Genomic DNA, 15,256 nt, shown 5'->3' with positions numbered 1-15,256 from the left:
ACACCATTCTCTACTACAACTGTGCCTAAATACGCTTATACACGAATAATTTCCCCCGATTGGCAATTGTTGGTTTTCGTTTGGTGTACTAATGGGACCACTAAATATTTGGACGTGAATAATAAAATAAACAAATGGATTTTAAATGGAATTTTATTGTATACTTAAATTACGCAGACAAGACGCAAACGCCTCCGACGTCCTTGATCTTCTTCTCTGCCGTTTTCGAGAAGAACTTCGCCTTCACGATCACGGGCTGTTTGGGGAGCTTGCCTTTGCCGAGCAGCTTGGAGTAACCCTGTGACAAAAATATGAATACGTCAGTTACGTCACTGAATAAGACTGTATACTTAGGGGTCATCCATTAATTACATCACACGTTTGGGTCCTAGAAAATGTGTTATGTAGTGACAGGGGGGAGGGGAAGTCACAAACTTTGTGGCGTCACTTTGACTTATTTAATTCGCTGTACAGTTAAATAACAAATTTTTGGAACGATAATAATTTTTATTTGTTTAATTTGCTTTCGTAATCAGACTTGGGTTATAAAATTGCTAATATTTCTATTTTCAAAAATATTTTGATAAAATATTAATAATAGGTACAACCTACTACCTAGTTAATTGCCTTGAGAAGTACTTGTGTTTACACACTCGTCCTACACGTCGGCTGGATGTAAATGCGACATTAGATCCGACGATCACACATAATTTGTAAGAGGTATTTTACTGAGGAATATGCTCTGTATGGATACAATACCTAGAAATATTCTTAATGTAGTCTAAGCTAACTGCACGGACTTGAACAGTACAAATTGTCAGGTACTGTTATTATAAATGTCATTAATTCATAGAAATTTTACATAAATTATGTCATGGCCACACTTTGTCATTGAAATTGCCATGACTATAGTCTGTATCTTTAGGTATTTAAATAAAAGTAAACAAAATCTACCCTCAAATGGCTCATTAAGCCAGTTGAGGGTAGATGAAAACATTACATGATCAAATAATGTAGGTTAAAGTCTGCGATCATATATAACCATGGATACCGCCTTTAGGAACATTACCGTTCAAATTCTCGGGCCAAATTAGCATACACAATTACGCCTACATTCAAATAAGACGACGCGTTTACAGAGCCTGTAATCAAAGCTGGTAAACGAAATAATAGTCATCTTTATTACACTAATGGTACATAGCTAAGTGTAGAGGAAATGCATATAATGTCAATAACTACCAATCAGCGACATTAATCCGCTAATAACCTTCTTGCTGTACGTACTGGCCGCTGAGAGTTCGCGGTTCATATTTGATTAGAATATGACTTGGACAGGGACAGGTTTATGCCATACATTGAAGAACCAGTCAAATAATTCACGTATAATAATTTAATGCAGATTAAAAGATAACTAGTTAAAATGTTGTTATGAAATGACAGACTAACTCAACATAAGTAAATATATCATTGTTGTATAAATGTATTCCGCTATAATAAGTATTTTGTATATTTTATTATCAATCTGTATGGCAGTGCGAATTCACGTTCAGGTATAGTCTGTACGTTTTTCTAAGATCAAGTACGCCATAGTAAATGTATGGCGAAATTGATCTTAGAAATCGGACTGGCTATACAGTCTGCAAAATTTACACGGGTACAGTCGCCATCAGATATATCGGAGCGGCCAAGGTGCTCACAAATATCGGAACACGCCTCTATTGTCAGGGCGTTAGAGCGCGTGTTCAGATATTTTGAACACCTTGGCCGCTCCGATATATCTGATGGCGACTGTACCCGAATCGGGTCAAAAATATTTGAATAGGCGGAGTCACAATAAATCCCCACTTTCAGTTCCAATGGAAATATTTTATATGTATATAGCCGGTAAAGCAAGTTTGTCAGTAGAAAAAGGTGCAAAATTAAAATTTTGTTTGGGACCACACCCGTTCGCGCGCTTACATTTTCTAAATTTGCCGCTCTTTTCTACTGACGGAAATGGCTTAAGAGAGAACCTACATATACTCGTAGTCTGTTCGAGGTACGGAAAGCGGTGAAAAATATAGATAATACTCCTAAAAATACGTGTGATACCTCATTAGATTCGTAATGATGTCTAGAAAAATGTATTCGAAGCGTGTATTAATTAGCACACAAAAAATTACAAAAGTTATTAACAAAAAAAGGGAGAAAAAAGTAGATTTGTCTTATTTCCCAAATATCTCAAAAAGTATTAATATTTAAGAAACCAAAATTAATAATATAAAAGAGGAGGATATTTCCAATCAAACATTCCATACTTGCAGAACTGTATCTCCATTACTTATACTTTTTTTTCAACGCTGAACACAGCCCTCCGCGCCTCATTTTCGGGAAACGAGCGCGGCGTGAAAAAGTGATTACGTAACATTAAATATAATTTTAAAGGTATTAAATATTCATTGAAAAATTTTAAAAAAAATAGGGTGTATTTAAAATATGTCAACAAATGTAATACTTGTGGAAATTTATCTTAAAGTTATTTTTTCAAAAAGTTAGGCAATTGTTAATAAACAAAATTTTCTCGAAATTCCTTCTTCATTGAAAACGAATAAAAAATGTATAAATAAGTATTGTAAAATTTTGTCGCTTTCTAGAGCCCTTCTCATATACATGCTTAATCACGTTATAAAAGTTCTGAAAAAATTAATAGTTTGGTAAAAATATTATTTTATATTTTACAATTTTACCTTGATTTTTCGATCTACGTCAATTTTCTATGTTATTCTAAAACTTATTTTAAGCAAACTATTAACTTTATTAAAACTTTTATTACGTGATCTTATTAAGCATGTATATGAGAAGGGCTCTAGAAAGCGACAAAATTTTACAATACTTATTTATACATTTTTTTTTTCGTTTTCAATGAAGAAGGAATTTCGAGAAAATTTTGTTCATTAATAATTGCCTAACTTGTTGAAAAAATAAATTTAAGATAAATTTCCACAAGTATTACATTTGTTGACACGCGCGTTTCAACAAATGTAATACTTGTTTACGCGCGTTTCCCGAAAATGAGGCGCGGAGGGCTGTGTTCAGCGTTGAAAAAAAAGTATAAGTAATGGAGATACAGTTCTGCAAGTATGGAATGTTTGATTGGAAATATCCTCCTCTTTTATAATATTAATTTTGGTTTCTTAAATACTAGCAAAAAGCAGAGCTTTGTAAGGGCTCGCGGAGTTTTTCTACCTAAACGTACCGGACCGCGACTTTGATCCAGTCCGAGGCTTGTTCCATGTTCGATCGAGTGGCTACGAAATAAATCCGTTAAGAGCGCTATTACATTTCGGCGTTGAGCGAGTTTAGGTATTTTACGCGCTGCGGCAGGCCGTGCGAGCTCAGTATGCCGATCCCTTCTACCACACTCGCACTACAATGATGGATTAAACATTCTTGATCCTTCGCGAAGCATATTGAAATCAACCATAACAACACTAACTGTACTTAACTTTTAAAGTTCTAAAACTGTTATTTGGTAAGTACGAAAATACTAAATGCAGTGCAAATGTACATAGGGGCTGTTCATAAATTACGTCATCTATTTTTGACGATTTTTGACCCCCCCCCCCTCAAATCATCCAAAAATCAAGCTTCGGATGAATCTGTTTCCTCCTACGTCATGTTACCATCATCCGAAGTCCAGACCCCCCCCCCCCCCCCCCCGACTCCTCCCATTTGAAACGACGTAATTTATGAATAGCCCCATACTCGTACTTATGAAGGTATATTACTCGAAAGAAATTATAGGTACCTACTCGCTTATTTACATGTTTCGTCATTGCATTTGGTACCTATAGATTGTAAAGTTTGTATCAACGAGGGTTTAAAAACGAACTGGTACTGAGGATCTGATGATGATTAAGGTGGTCACGGATACCAATCAACCATGTAGTAACATGATTAGGCTCGTTTGATTCGTCTCAACAAGATCTTTGACACTGAAGATACACAGGGTCTGATGATGGAGCTGGAAGGTGGCCACGGGTACCAGTCTATCATGTAACTAAACAACTTCGTGTTTGGGCTTGTTTGATTCGTCTCAACAAGATCTTTGACACAAGACAGTACTCAGGGTCTGATGATGGAGCTGGAAGGTACCATTACCAATCAACCATGCAACTAAACCACATCGTGTTTAGGATCGTTTGATTCGTCTCAACAAGATCTTTGACACTAGGTGATACTCAGAGTCTGATGATGGAGCTGGAAGGTGGTCACCGGTACCAATCAACCATGCAACTAAACCACTTCGTGTTTAGGCTCGTTTTATTCGTTTCAACAAGATCTTTGACACAAGATAGTACTCAGGGTCTGATGTTGGAGCCGGAAGGTGGTCACCGGTACCAATCAACCATGCAACTAAACCACTTCGTGTTTAGGCACGTTTTATTCATCTCAACAAGATCTTTGACACAAGGTAGTACTCAGGGTCTGATGATGGAGCGCGAAGGTGGCGACGGGTACCTGTCTATCAGCTCCATCATCAGACCCTGAGTAGTATCTTGTGTCAAACATCTTATTGCGACGAATCAAACGAGCCCAAACACGAAGTGGTTCAGTTACATGGTAGACTGGTACCCGTGGCCACAGTCCAGCTCCATCATCAGACCCTGAGTACTAACTTGTGTCAAAGATCTTGTTGCGACGAATCGAACGAAGCCAAACACGAAGTGGTGTAGTTGCATGGTTGATTGGTACCGGTGACCACCTTCCGGATCCATCATCATACCCTCAGTACTACCTTGTGTCAAAGATCTTGTTGCGACAAATCAAACGAGCCCAAACACGAAGTGGTTCAGTTACATGGTAGACTGGTACCCGTGGCCACAGTCCAGCTCCATCATCAGACCCTGAGTACTAACTTGTGTCAAAGATCTTGTTGCGACGAATCGAACGAAGCCAAACACGAAGTGGTTTAGTTGCATGGTTGATTGGTACCGGTCACCACCTTCCGGATCCATCATCAGACCCTCAGTACTACCTTGTGTCAAAGATCTTGTTGCGACAAATCAAACGAGCCCAAACACGAAGTGGTTCAGTTACATGGTAGACTGGTACCCGTGGCCACCTTCCAGCTCCATCATCAGATCCTGAGTACTATCTTGTGTCCAAGGTCTTGTTGAGACGAATCAAACGAGCCTAAACACGAAGTGCTTTAGTTGCATGGTTGATTGGTACCGGTGACCACCTTCCGGCTCCAACATCAGACCCTGAGTACTATCTTGTGTCAAAGATCTTATAGAAACGAATAAAACGAGCCTAAACACGAAGTGGTTTAGTGGCATGGTTGATTGGTACCGGTGACCACCTGCCGGCTCCATCATCAGACCCTGAGTACTATCTTGTGTCAAAGATCTTGTTGCGACAAATCAAACGAGCCCAAACACGAAGTGGTTCAGTTACATGGTAGACTGGTACCCGTGGCCACCTTCCAGCTCCATCATCAGATCCTGAGTACTATCTTGTGTCCAAGGTCTTGTTGAGACGAATCAAACGAGCCTAAACACGAAGTGGTTTAGTTGCATGGTTGATTGGTACCGGTGACCACCTTCCGGCTCCAACATCAGACCCTGAGTACTATCTTGTGTCAAAGATCTTATAGAAACGAATAAAACGAGCCTAAACACGAAGTGGTTTAGTGGCATGGTTGATTGGTACCGGTGACCACCTGCCGGCTCCATCATCAGACCCTGAGTACTATCTTGTGTCAAAGATCTTGTTGAGACGAATCAAACGAGCCTAAACACGAAGTGGTTTAGTTGCATGGTTGATTGGTACCGGTGACCACCTTCCGGCTCCATCATCAGACCCTGAGTATTATCTTGTGCCAAAGATCTTGTTGAGACGAATCAAACGAGCCCAAACACGAAGTGGTTTAGTTGCATGGTTGATTGGTACCGGTGACCACCTTCCGGCTCCATCATCAGACCCTGAGTACTATCTTAAGTCAAAGATCCTGTTGAGACGAATAAAACGAGCCTAAACACGAAGTGGTTTAGTTGCATTGTTGATTGGTACTGGTGACCACCTTCCGGCTCCATCATCAGACCCTGAGTACTATCTTAAGTCAAAGATCTTGTTGAGCCGAATCAAACGAGCCCAGACACGAAGTGGTTTAGTTGCATGGTTGATTGGTACCGGTGACCACCTTCCGGCTCCATCATCAGACCCTGAGTACTATCTTCTGTCAAAGATCTTGTTGAGATGAATAAAACGAGCCTAAACACGAAGTGGTTTAGTTGCATGGTTGATTGGTACCGGTGACCACCTTCCGGCTCCATCATCAGACCCTGAGTACTATCTTGAGTCAAATAAATACATATAGAATGTCAGGTCGTTTCAAATATTTTTAATCCTGTCCGGTAGTTTATTAAACTGTACCATTATAAATTATAATACTATAAAAACAGTGCTAGGATCAAAGTCTCTCGTTGCGGTTTACACGCACACAGTATAGCGTTTTACACGGCGCCCGCCGCACACAATGATAAAAAACCTCGTCGTCGCCGTTGAAAATGTGCGGAGCCGACCGACACACGTCCTGCCTCTACAAGCTCTGCCGCGGCACTGAGCTGGCGCAGCGCGCGTCATCGGTAATATAGAGTAGTTTTCAAAAAATTCCCAAAAAATTATAGTAGAATTTTATAAACACTAATGTATACCAACAGTATAAGCAAACGTTGCAGATTGCTTGAGTATGAAAATGACTTCGATATTAAGTAGATTTTCGTAGGAATTGACACTTGTTTCGGAGAGAAAATCGAGTTCGTTTTACTTTGATTTTCTCTTTCTCAAAGGTATGTAGGAAAAATATAGTTTGATATGCCTAAAGTACAGGGTATTAGTAATACAAAATAGCCAGGTTTAGCAGAGTAAAATTCTCAACATTTCCAAATAAGAGCTCGCCATTCAGTGCTTCACGGGGTTTTTCGGAAACGACCATCAGAAAAAAAATCATTACTAATTTAATAAGTCCTTTTTCTAATATTTACAACGATATTTATAAAGATAAGAAGACGCTTTTACTGGAACAAGTACTCATTGTTTCTAATAATGAGCGCAAAGTCCTGAATTTCGTCGACTAGTATCATCAATTTTGCATTATTTCGACTTTTCTTGTAAGAGCGCTCTTAAGGACGCAGCTATAAGTGAGAGCAAGAAAGAAATATATTGTCCGGTACGCCTGTCTGTTACAGCTTTTACTTTGTCCATTAAAAACGTGTCCAGACGACAAAATCAAATTGATATCATCCACACGAATAGGTGGTCAAGCAAATCTTGTCAGTAGAAAAAGGCACGAAATTCAAATTTTCTATGAGACGATATCCCTTCGCGCCTACATTTTTTCAAATTTGCCGCCTTTTTCTACTGACAAGATCTGCTTGACCAACTTTAATATACAATTTCATAAGCGCTTATTACATCCTACACGGTCGCCCAGTAGTTTTTGTAAGGAAGCCAACTGGCTTTCCTACATAATGGGTCAGCAATGTTTATTTATGCGTCCATACCACACAATTGAGCGTAAAACTATCCCGTCTGGACACCTACTGGCGGTAATCATGCTGCTCTGCACATAAACTTACGTATAATTTGCTCTCTTAAGTGCTCATCAAGACGAGTGAGATGACCAAAATAGCGTATGCATATGTTGCAACAAACCTGAGTTCCACTAAATACTGCCAGGGTTCAGCTACAGCTCTATCTTGGGTATCTCCCAAGTGCTCAAAAAAACGAGTCGGATGTCCAAAATAGCGTGTGTCTATGTTGCACCAAACTCGAGCTCCACTAGATACTGCCAGGGTTCACCATCAGCTCTATCTTGGGTACTAATACTCTCCTAAGTGCTCATCAAGACGAGTGAGATGACCAAAACATCGTGTGCCTATATTTGCAACAAACCATATTTCCACTAAATACTGCCAGGGTTCCGCTACAGCCCTATCTTGGGTATCTCCCAAGTGCTAAAAAAACGAGTCGGATGACCAAAACAGCGTTTGTCTATGTTGCACCAAACCTGAGTTCCAATAGGTAGTGTCAGGGTTCAGCATCAGCTCTTTCTTGGGTACTGCTCTCCCAAGTGCTCATCAAGACGTGTGAAATTACTAAAACAGCGTGTGCCTATGTTGCACCAAACCTGAGTTCCACTAGGTACAGCCAGGGTTCAGCATCAGCTCTTTCTTGGGTACTGCTCTCCCAAGTGCTCATCAAGACGTGTGAAATTACTAAAACAGCGTGTGCCTATGTTGCACCAAACCTGAGTTCCACTAGGTACAGCCAGGGTTCAGCATCAGCTCTATCTTGGGTACTGCTCTCCCAAGTGCTCACCAAGACGTGTCAAATTACTAAAACAGCGTGTGCCTATGTTGCACCAAACCTGAGTTCCGCTAGGTACAGCCAGGGTTCAGCATCAGCTCTATCTTGGGTACTGCTCTCTCAAGTGCTCATCAAGACGTGTCAAATTACTAAAACAGCGTGTGCCTACGTTGTATACAACCCGAGCTCCACTAGGTACTGCCACGGTTCAGCATCAGCTATCTTGGGTACTGCTCTACCAAGTGATCATCATGACGAGTCGGATGTCCAACCCAACGTGTGTCTATGTTGCACCAAACCTGAGTTCCGCTAGGTACAACCAGGGTTCAGCATCAGCTCTATCTTGGGTACTGCTCTCCCAAGTGCTCATCAAGACGTGTCGAATTACTAAAACAGCGCGTGCCTATGTTGCACCAAACTTGAGTTCCACTGGGTACTGCCAGGGTTCAGCATCAGCTCTATCTTGGGTACTGCTCTCCCAAGTGCTCATCAAGACGTGTCGAATTACTAAACCAGTGTGTGCCTATGTTGCACCAAACTTGAGTTCCACTGGGTACTACCAGGGTTCTGGGTCATTTTGTTGAACTGCACGCCGACGTTGCAATTGGCGTGCAGTCGGCGTGCAGTTTCCATACAAGTTGCAGTCGGATTGTAGTCCGTCTGTATCAGCACTAATAAAGGGGCCCACTGATTAACAGTCCGCCGGACGGTATCGGCCTGTCAGTTGTTCGGAACTCTCAAAAAAATTGTTGTAACTGACAGGCCGATACCGTCCGGCGGACTGTTAACTAGTGGGCCCCTTAAGTCACTGAAGTTTGTATTACCTAATATGCTTATCTTTATTTATAATTGTGGCAGTTCCAAGGAATAGTAACACTAAAACCGTTCCATGCTTCACAGAACGGAACATACGAGTAAATTGACCTCCGCAGTGAATATACAGCAACATTGAACGTTTCAGTATTCATAGAAACTTAATTGCTAAATTGGGAACCAATCGTGCGAAGCGCGATGGGTCAAAATCCAAAATTTCAACCCACTTTTGTATTCATAATTTTTCTAACAGATGGCGCTAGTAGTAATACAAAGTGTTATTCCTTTATTTTATTTTTTTATGTTTATAAAATTATATTTTTATGTTTGATAACACATCTAGACATGAATTTAAATTTCTATGTTAAATTTCAAACTTAACATTGCGATAGTTTTTCCGTAAAGTGTACCACAAGAATGCATAGTTTGTCGAATAGTGATAGGGCTCGCTTCGCTCGCCCTAATTAATACTTTTTGAGATATTTGGGAAATAAGAAATCTACTTTTTTCTCCCTTTTTTTGTTAATAACTTTTGTAATTTTTTGGGTGCTAATACACGCTTCGAATTAGTTCGAATACATTTTTCTAGACATCATTACGAATCTAATGAGGTATCACACGTATTTTTAGGAGTATTATCTATATTCTTCACCGTTTTCCGTACCTCGAACAGACTAATATATGTGACGGTAGAGGGTGGATTCGAATGATCAACATTTTCAGATAATGTGTGTATTTGTTAAATTAATTCAGTGGAAGTGTATCTACATATAGGAGACCGGGTATGATTATCTAACGAGTTATATCTCATGAATAGAACATATTCTAGATATCTTTCCAGGCATCCACTTAATTCCATGTCTCTCTAATTGGACAGCTTTTTTCCATAGTTCTCTGCGAATAACATCTTGTGGGAATCTGAATGGAAAGTAATGTAAAATGATAATATCAAATTTGATTATTAATTTAGAATAATTAGGTAGTTCTTTTTACAGCTCCATCTCATGAAATAAAAAAGGAAAATACAAATCTGTAAGAAAGAATTCATTACTACATTTATAATTATATAGAAAATATCTAAACCAAGCACAAGTTAATAAAATAGTCTATTTCATTTGGCATAACACCATCCCTATTATCCTCGCAATTTAAAAAGTCGTATGTTGTTATGAAAGTCGTATGCAGTTGTTACGTTTTAGCTTAGCATGGTATTGAAAACAAATCGTCATGTTTATTTCAAATTTTACTGAAATTATCTGTTTACTACAAGTGAAAAGTGATTCCACTATCCTTGGTATGAACTAAAATAACTTCTGCACCACTTCACGACACATGAAGACATTTTTAATTACAAAAAAAACGTTGTTTTTATAAATCAATTTAGTCATCCGTCACTGACTGTCATCTCGGACGAACTGAAGTTGCGAATCGAATAGTTTGTAAGCACTGCCTACAATCGAATAGTTTACGTTGGGTCATAACTGAGCGGACAGAATACTTCCATGTATATCAGTTCGCTGGTTAAAGTAAGGTCGTTCAGTGACAGATCTAGGCACTTTTGTATTTGGCTGGTTAACCGATAAATGTTATAACTACCCGAATTGTTTGTTTACTTTTATTTAAATACCTAAAGATATAGAGTATAAGCTAAGTTTTTTTTAGCTTAGCTTAGCAGAGCTTAAAGGTCTGGCCAAACAGCCGGCGCGGTCGCGCGGCGCGACCGCAGCACATGCTAACAGGTTACCGACGTCAAACAGACTGCGTCCCGCCGGTATCACGCCCCGCTTCTGTCGCGCCCCGCGCCGCGCGGCCCCTTGCGTCCACGCGGCGCGTGCGCAGCGCTGCGCCGCGCGGACGCGGCGGCCCGCCGCGTCGCGCATGGTCACATCAGTCGGATCGGACGTTAGGCAGCGAGCGGTGCGCCGCGTTCGCGCGCGCTATGAGGGCGTATTGAGAGCGTGAGGCCGCCGCGATCCGCGCGCGCCCTGTTTGAACAGGCATCGCGTCGCCATCACGCGGCGCGGACGCGGCGCTGCGTCGCGCCGGCTGTTTGGCCAGGCCTTTAGTCCAATTCTAGTTATGTACTTACAGCCTTAACTATGTTGATGACGGGCACCTTGCCGTCAGTGGCATTGGCGTACTTGAGACGCGACTGCTCTGACACCAGGGTCCACAGCTTGTCCAAGTTAAGGACGGGGCAGAAGATCTTGTTCCGTCTAAGATGGTAGTTCCTCATGCCCAACTGGAAATGATCATAAGTTTAGTTAGTATTACTGTACATAATGTACTCTTACTCTTACTCTTCCGTCCCGCAAACAGCAAATAAAATAAAATTACATTACATACGACTACAATGTCTAATTATTTGTTTTGATTGAGTAAGCTATGTATGTAGTAAAATAGTGGGCAATAAATTTGTATTTATAAAATAACCAAGTCAAGAATACCAAGATACGAGAAAAAGAAACAAATTCAAACTGTATATAGATCTGCTTTCCTATAAAACTTTAGTAATTCATTTAAAATTGTCCCACTTTCATAACTAAACATGAAATTAATGCAATTATTTGGTTTACACATAAATTTAGCTTCACTCAAAATATATCTGATAAAAATTTACATGACACAGGTGTATAATGTACTTAAGGGCTCTATCACACTGGCGATTTTAACCCTTTTCCAGGCATAGTGCACCTAACGACCACATACGCGCCAATAGAATTTCAACCTTAGGAGTCCTATCAATGTAAGGTTTATATTCGATTGGACTTTCGGGAAAAGTGACTTGTCATTAAATTAATCATCAAAGCTGCCTTATTTTTAATATATTTGCATTTTTTGGGAAAACCTTGTAGTTTGGTGTGGTCTAGAAAAGGGTTAAAGTTAAAGCCAGGCGAGCGCGCAGCGAGTTCGCTGCAAGCGCGCAACGATTTCGCTCGCAAATAGGCATGTGAAACGCTTTAGTCTCTGATCAAAATTTGAACTGGCCAAAGAAATCATCTATGATAAAATGCAACCACACACAGTTTGGGCTCATTAGAAATGTCTTGGAGTGAGTTGATAGATGTACAAAAAAGACTAATAATAAAATAACAACCCTTAAAAAGTAAAAAATAGTTATCTTATATCAGTTATTAGAAACCAAAGAAGCAAATATTTATCAACAGCTAAATTAAATAATATTCAACAAGCAGACTCCAAACATAATGTTTTCTGATAAAACTTCACAATAAATTCTGTAATCAATATAATATTACATTATTTGTTTTTCTCCATTGCAAAGTATATGATTTTTGTTGAGATTTATAGTTGTGACGGGGCACCGCTACGTTCAGAATGGATATTTAAAGTTTATGACTTTGTGATTATTGCTGCAGCAAAGAAAATATTATTATTGTTTTTAATTAGTAAGGGTTGTCTAAAAGAATGCAGTTAAATTATCTTATTTATAAGAGACCAGCTTATAAAATTTAGTTAGTAAACAATGTTGATTCTCATGAGAAATATTGTGCATCTATAGCTTTAATAACAAATTGGTTGATAGACTTAAACCAAGATAACTCTGCAACGATTTGGACAACAAAGACTGTGCCAGTGTTATTTATCAGTCATAATTTCATAGAAGTTTGAGATATAAAATAATGAATTGATAGCACCAAGTCTATCAAAATCGCTGCAGACTTATCTTGGTCTAACTCTATTAGAAATTATTTACCTTGCCGAAGTATCCAGGGTGGTACTTGTCCATGTTGATTCTGTGGTGGTGCTCACCACCGGCATTACCGCGACCTCCAGGGTGCTTGCGGTGTTTGCCTAGAATGTGGAAAGGTTAACGTATCATTAAAGAATACTAGTTGGGGTACCAGAAACCAGCAAAAAAGCGGTATTTTGAGGTTATCTTACACAAACACCTTTACAGAAAAAGAGTAATGTGTAATAAGTTCTACTTGTTCTAAATGAGAAGAAATACTCACCAATACGACCATGGCCATGGCTCACGTGTCCTCTCAACTTCCTAGTCTTCTTTTTGGAGGTGGCCTGCAGAATAAATCGTAGGTTATGATAAACTTCACTATAGAAACAAAATAATCATTACAGCACCACAATATCTATTTTTTACACGATATGCACCATAAAAATAAAATACTCTTAACACGATTTCATTGATAAAATTGGATAAAACATTGGGAAATAAACACCAACCATATTTTCGTCTTCAACGTCAAATTCACAAAAGAAAAAGAATGGATGATATTTCGATTTGACATAAGTCAAATTGTGGAGTTGCCAGGAACAAAAATATATATTAGAATAGCGACTTAAGCCCCCCATTCACACTCCTAAAATGCAGTCTGGCACGAAGGACTGCAGAGCAAAGAATATAATACTCACTGCAGAGGGCCTACCGCGAACCACGTTCGCCGTGTTGGCTCTCTGTTGCACTTGTAAATTCGTACGTAAGTGTAACAGGGAGGCAACACGTTGAACGTGGTTCGCGGTAGGCCCTCAGAGTAGGATATAGCCAAAGAGTAGTATAATATATATATGGATATAGCTCACACACCTCCTACTTTGCAGTTCGTCTTGCAGGACTGCGGAGCAAGATATAGCTCACACACGGTACTGCTTTGCCGTCCATCATCAGTACTGCATCGTTTCTCACTAGTGTCGGTCTACCTAATCTTGGAAATGTTACGTGCAATGAAAAAAAAAAGAAATTTGCTCTTCTGCGATGTATTTTCTTGTTATTGGATAAAAATAAAAAAGAGTGGGAAAAGAAACTGCAAAAAATTCGCCAGTGAGCATCATATTTCTTAAGTATTGTTAATAATTGTTGCAATGCCTATTCCTCCATTGTTTGTTGGAGTGATTGGATGATTTTTGGTCCCACAAACAGCGATTTTCTTTATAAATTCCAAAAAAATTGCGCGCACTGTTGTCATACGTCAAACACGGCAGTCCGCTGCGCAGGACGTCAACCCACAAACAATCCTGCGCGGCGGACTGCAGCGGTGGGCGGGGCTTGCAGGATTTGTAGGACCCAAGAGGCATCCTACTTGGGTGTTGTAGGACGGCACGTAGTCTGCGACCCCATACACAATCCTACATAATGAGGCGGACGACGAGGCGGACTACAATTTAGGAGTGTGAATGGGGGTTTTAGCGACATTGAATATACAGCTGGTCAAGCAGAGCTTGTCAGTAGAATAAGGCGGCAAATTTGAAAAATGTAGGCGCGAAGGGATATCATCCCATAGAAAATTTGAATTTCGCGCCATTTTTTACTGACAAGATCTGCTTGACCAGCTATATATTTCCTCTCTCTTCTACACTTTAGCGAATAAAAGAAGATAAGCCTCTTCCACACTCGTGCGCGAATCGTGGCGCGAAGCCGCGAACGCGAGTGTTAAGTCGATTTTCGCAGACAGCGAAATCGACTCCACACTCGCATTCGCGGCTTCGCCCGCGATTCACGTGCATAGTCTGGAGGGGGTTATATACGGCCCCGTTGCCCGTTTAGAGCCACCCACTAGCGTCGTATGAACGCAAACATTATTTTTGTATTATTTGTTTATGCAATGGATGAAACTGACACAAATTAATATTTCTTATTTATCCCGCCATTTAAATTAATAATATGTGAACTCTAGTAACTTTAATATTCTTTTGTTATGGTAATAGCCTATTAGAACAAAATTATCAAAAATCTTATGAAGCTATGCCTTAATAAGACACAAAAACATGTAATGTACATTTTGAGTATTTTGACACGATTAAATGCGATGTCAGCATTTTTTTTTACTTTAATTATTTTTTGAGTCATTTTGAATAGTATGGCATAGTATCCGATTGCAATGGACGTAATTGACACAAACTATATTTTCACATTAAAAAAACTATCCTAAATGCGATACAGTTACATGTTTTCTCTAGAATATTCTTTTCTTCAAAATAATTCAAAATAAAAATAATTACCACAAATTGTTAAATTACTTAAAAAGCAAATAATATCTGTGACACAAAACAAAATGTAAGATTAACATCTTAAAACACTATTCGTAAGCGAAAAAATATTTGACTTTAATATTAC

General features: G+C 39.5%; 1 protein-coding gene across 1 annotated transcript; it reads right to left on the bottom strand.

Moving 5' to 3' along the window:
• Positions 1–135: 135 nt before the first annotated feature.
• On the bottom strand, positions 136–13,458 carry LOC134806898 (large ribosomal subunit protein uL15). The gene is made up of 5 exons (XM_063780321.1): positions 13,369–13,458; positions 13,140–13,203; positions 12,881–12,978; positions 11,255–11,407; positions 136–298 (listed from the first exon to the last, which is right to left on the bottom strand). Exons 1-5 carry the CDS (start codon positions 13,369–13,371, stop codon positions 170–172), a joined length of 447 nt encoding a protein of 148 aa, XP_063636391.1. The 5' UTR covers positions 13,372–13,458; the 3' UTR covers positions 136–169.
• Positions 13,459–15,256: the final 1,798 nt, after the last annotated feature.

This window comes from Cydia splendana, chromosome 3, assembly GCF_910591565.1.
Source record: "Cydia splendana chromosome 3, ilCydSple1.2, whole genome shotgun sequence".
Classification (NCBI taxonomy): Eukaryota; Metazoa; Arthropoda; class Insecta; order Lepidoptera; family Tortricidae; genus Cydia; species Cydia splendana.
The sequence above is the reverse complement of the archived record's forward strand: the minus strand, read 5'-3'. Positions and strand labels throughout refer to the sequence as shown.

Bases quoted from the DNA above. Each gene is read 5' to 3' on its own strand.
- LOC134806898 (XM_063780321.1), bottom strand. The intron at 12,979-13,139 runs GTGAGTATTTCT...TCCACATTCTAG, and splicing joins CCATGGCCATGGTCGTATTG to GCAAACACCGCAAGCACCCT. The intron at 11,408-12,880 runs GTAAATAATTTC...GATCATTTCCAG, and splicing joins ACCCTGGATACTTCGGCAAG to TTGGGCATGAGGAACTACCA.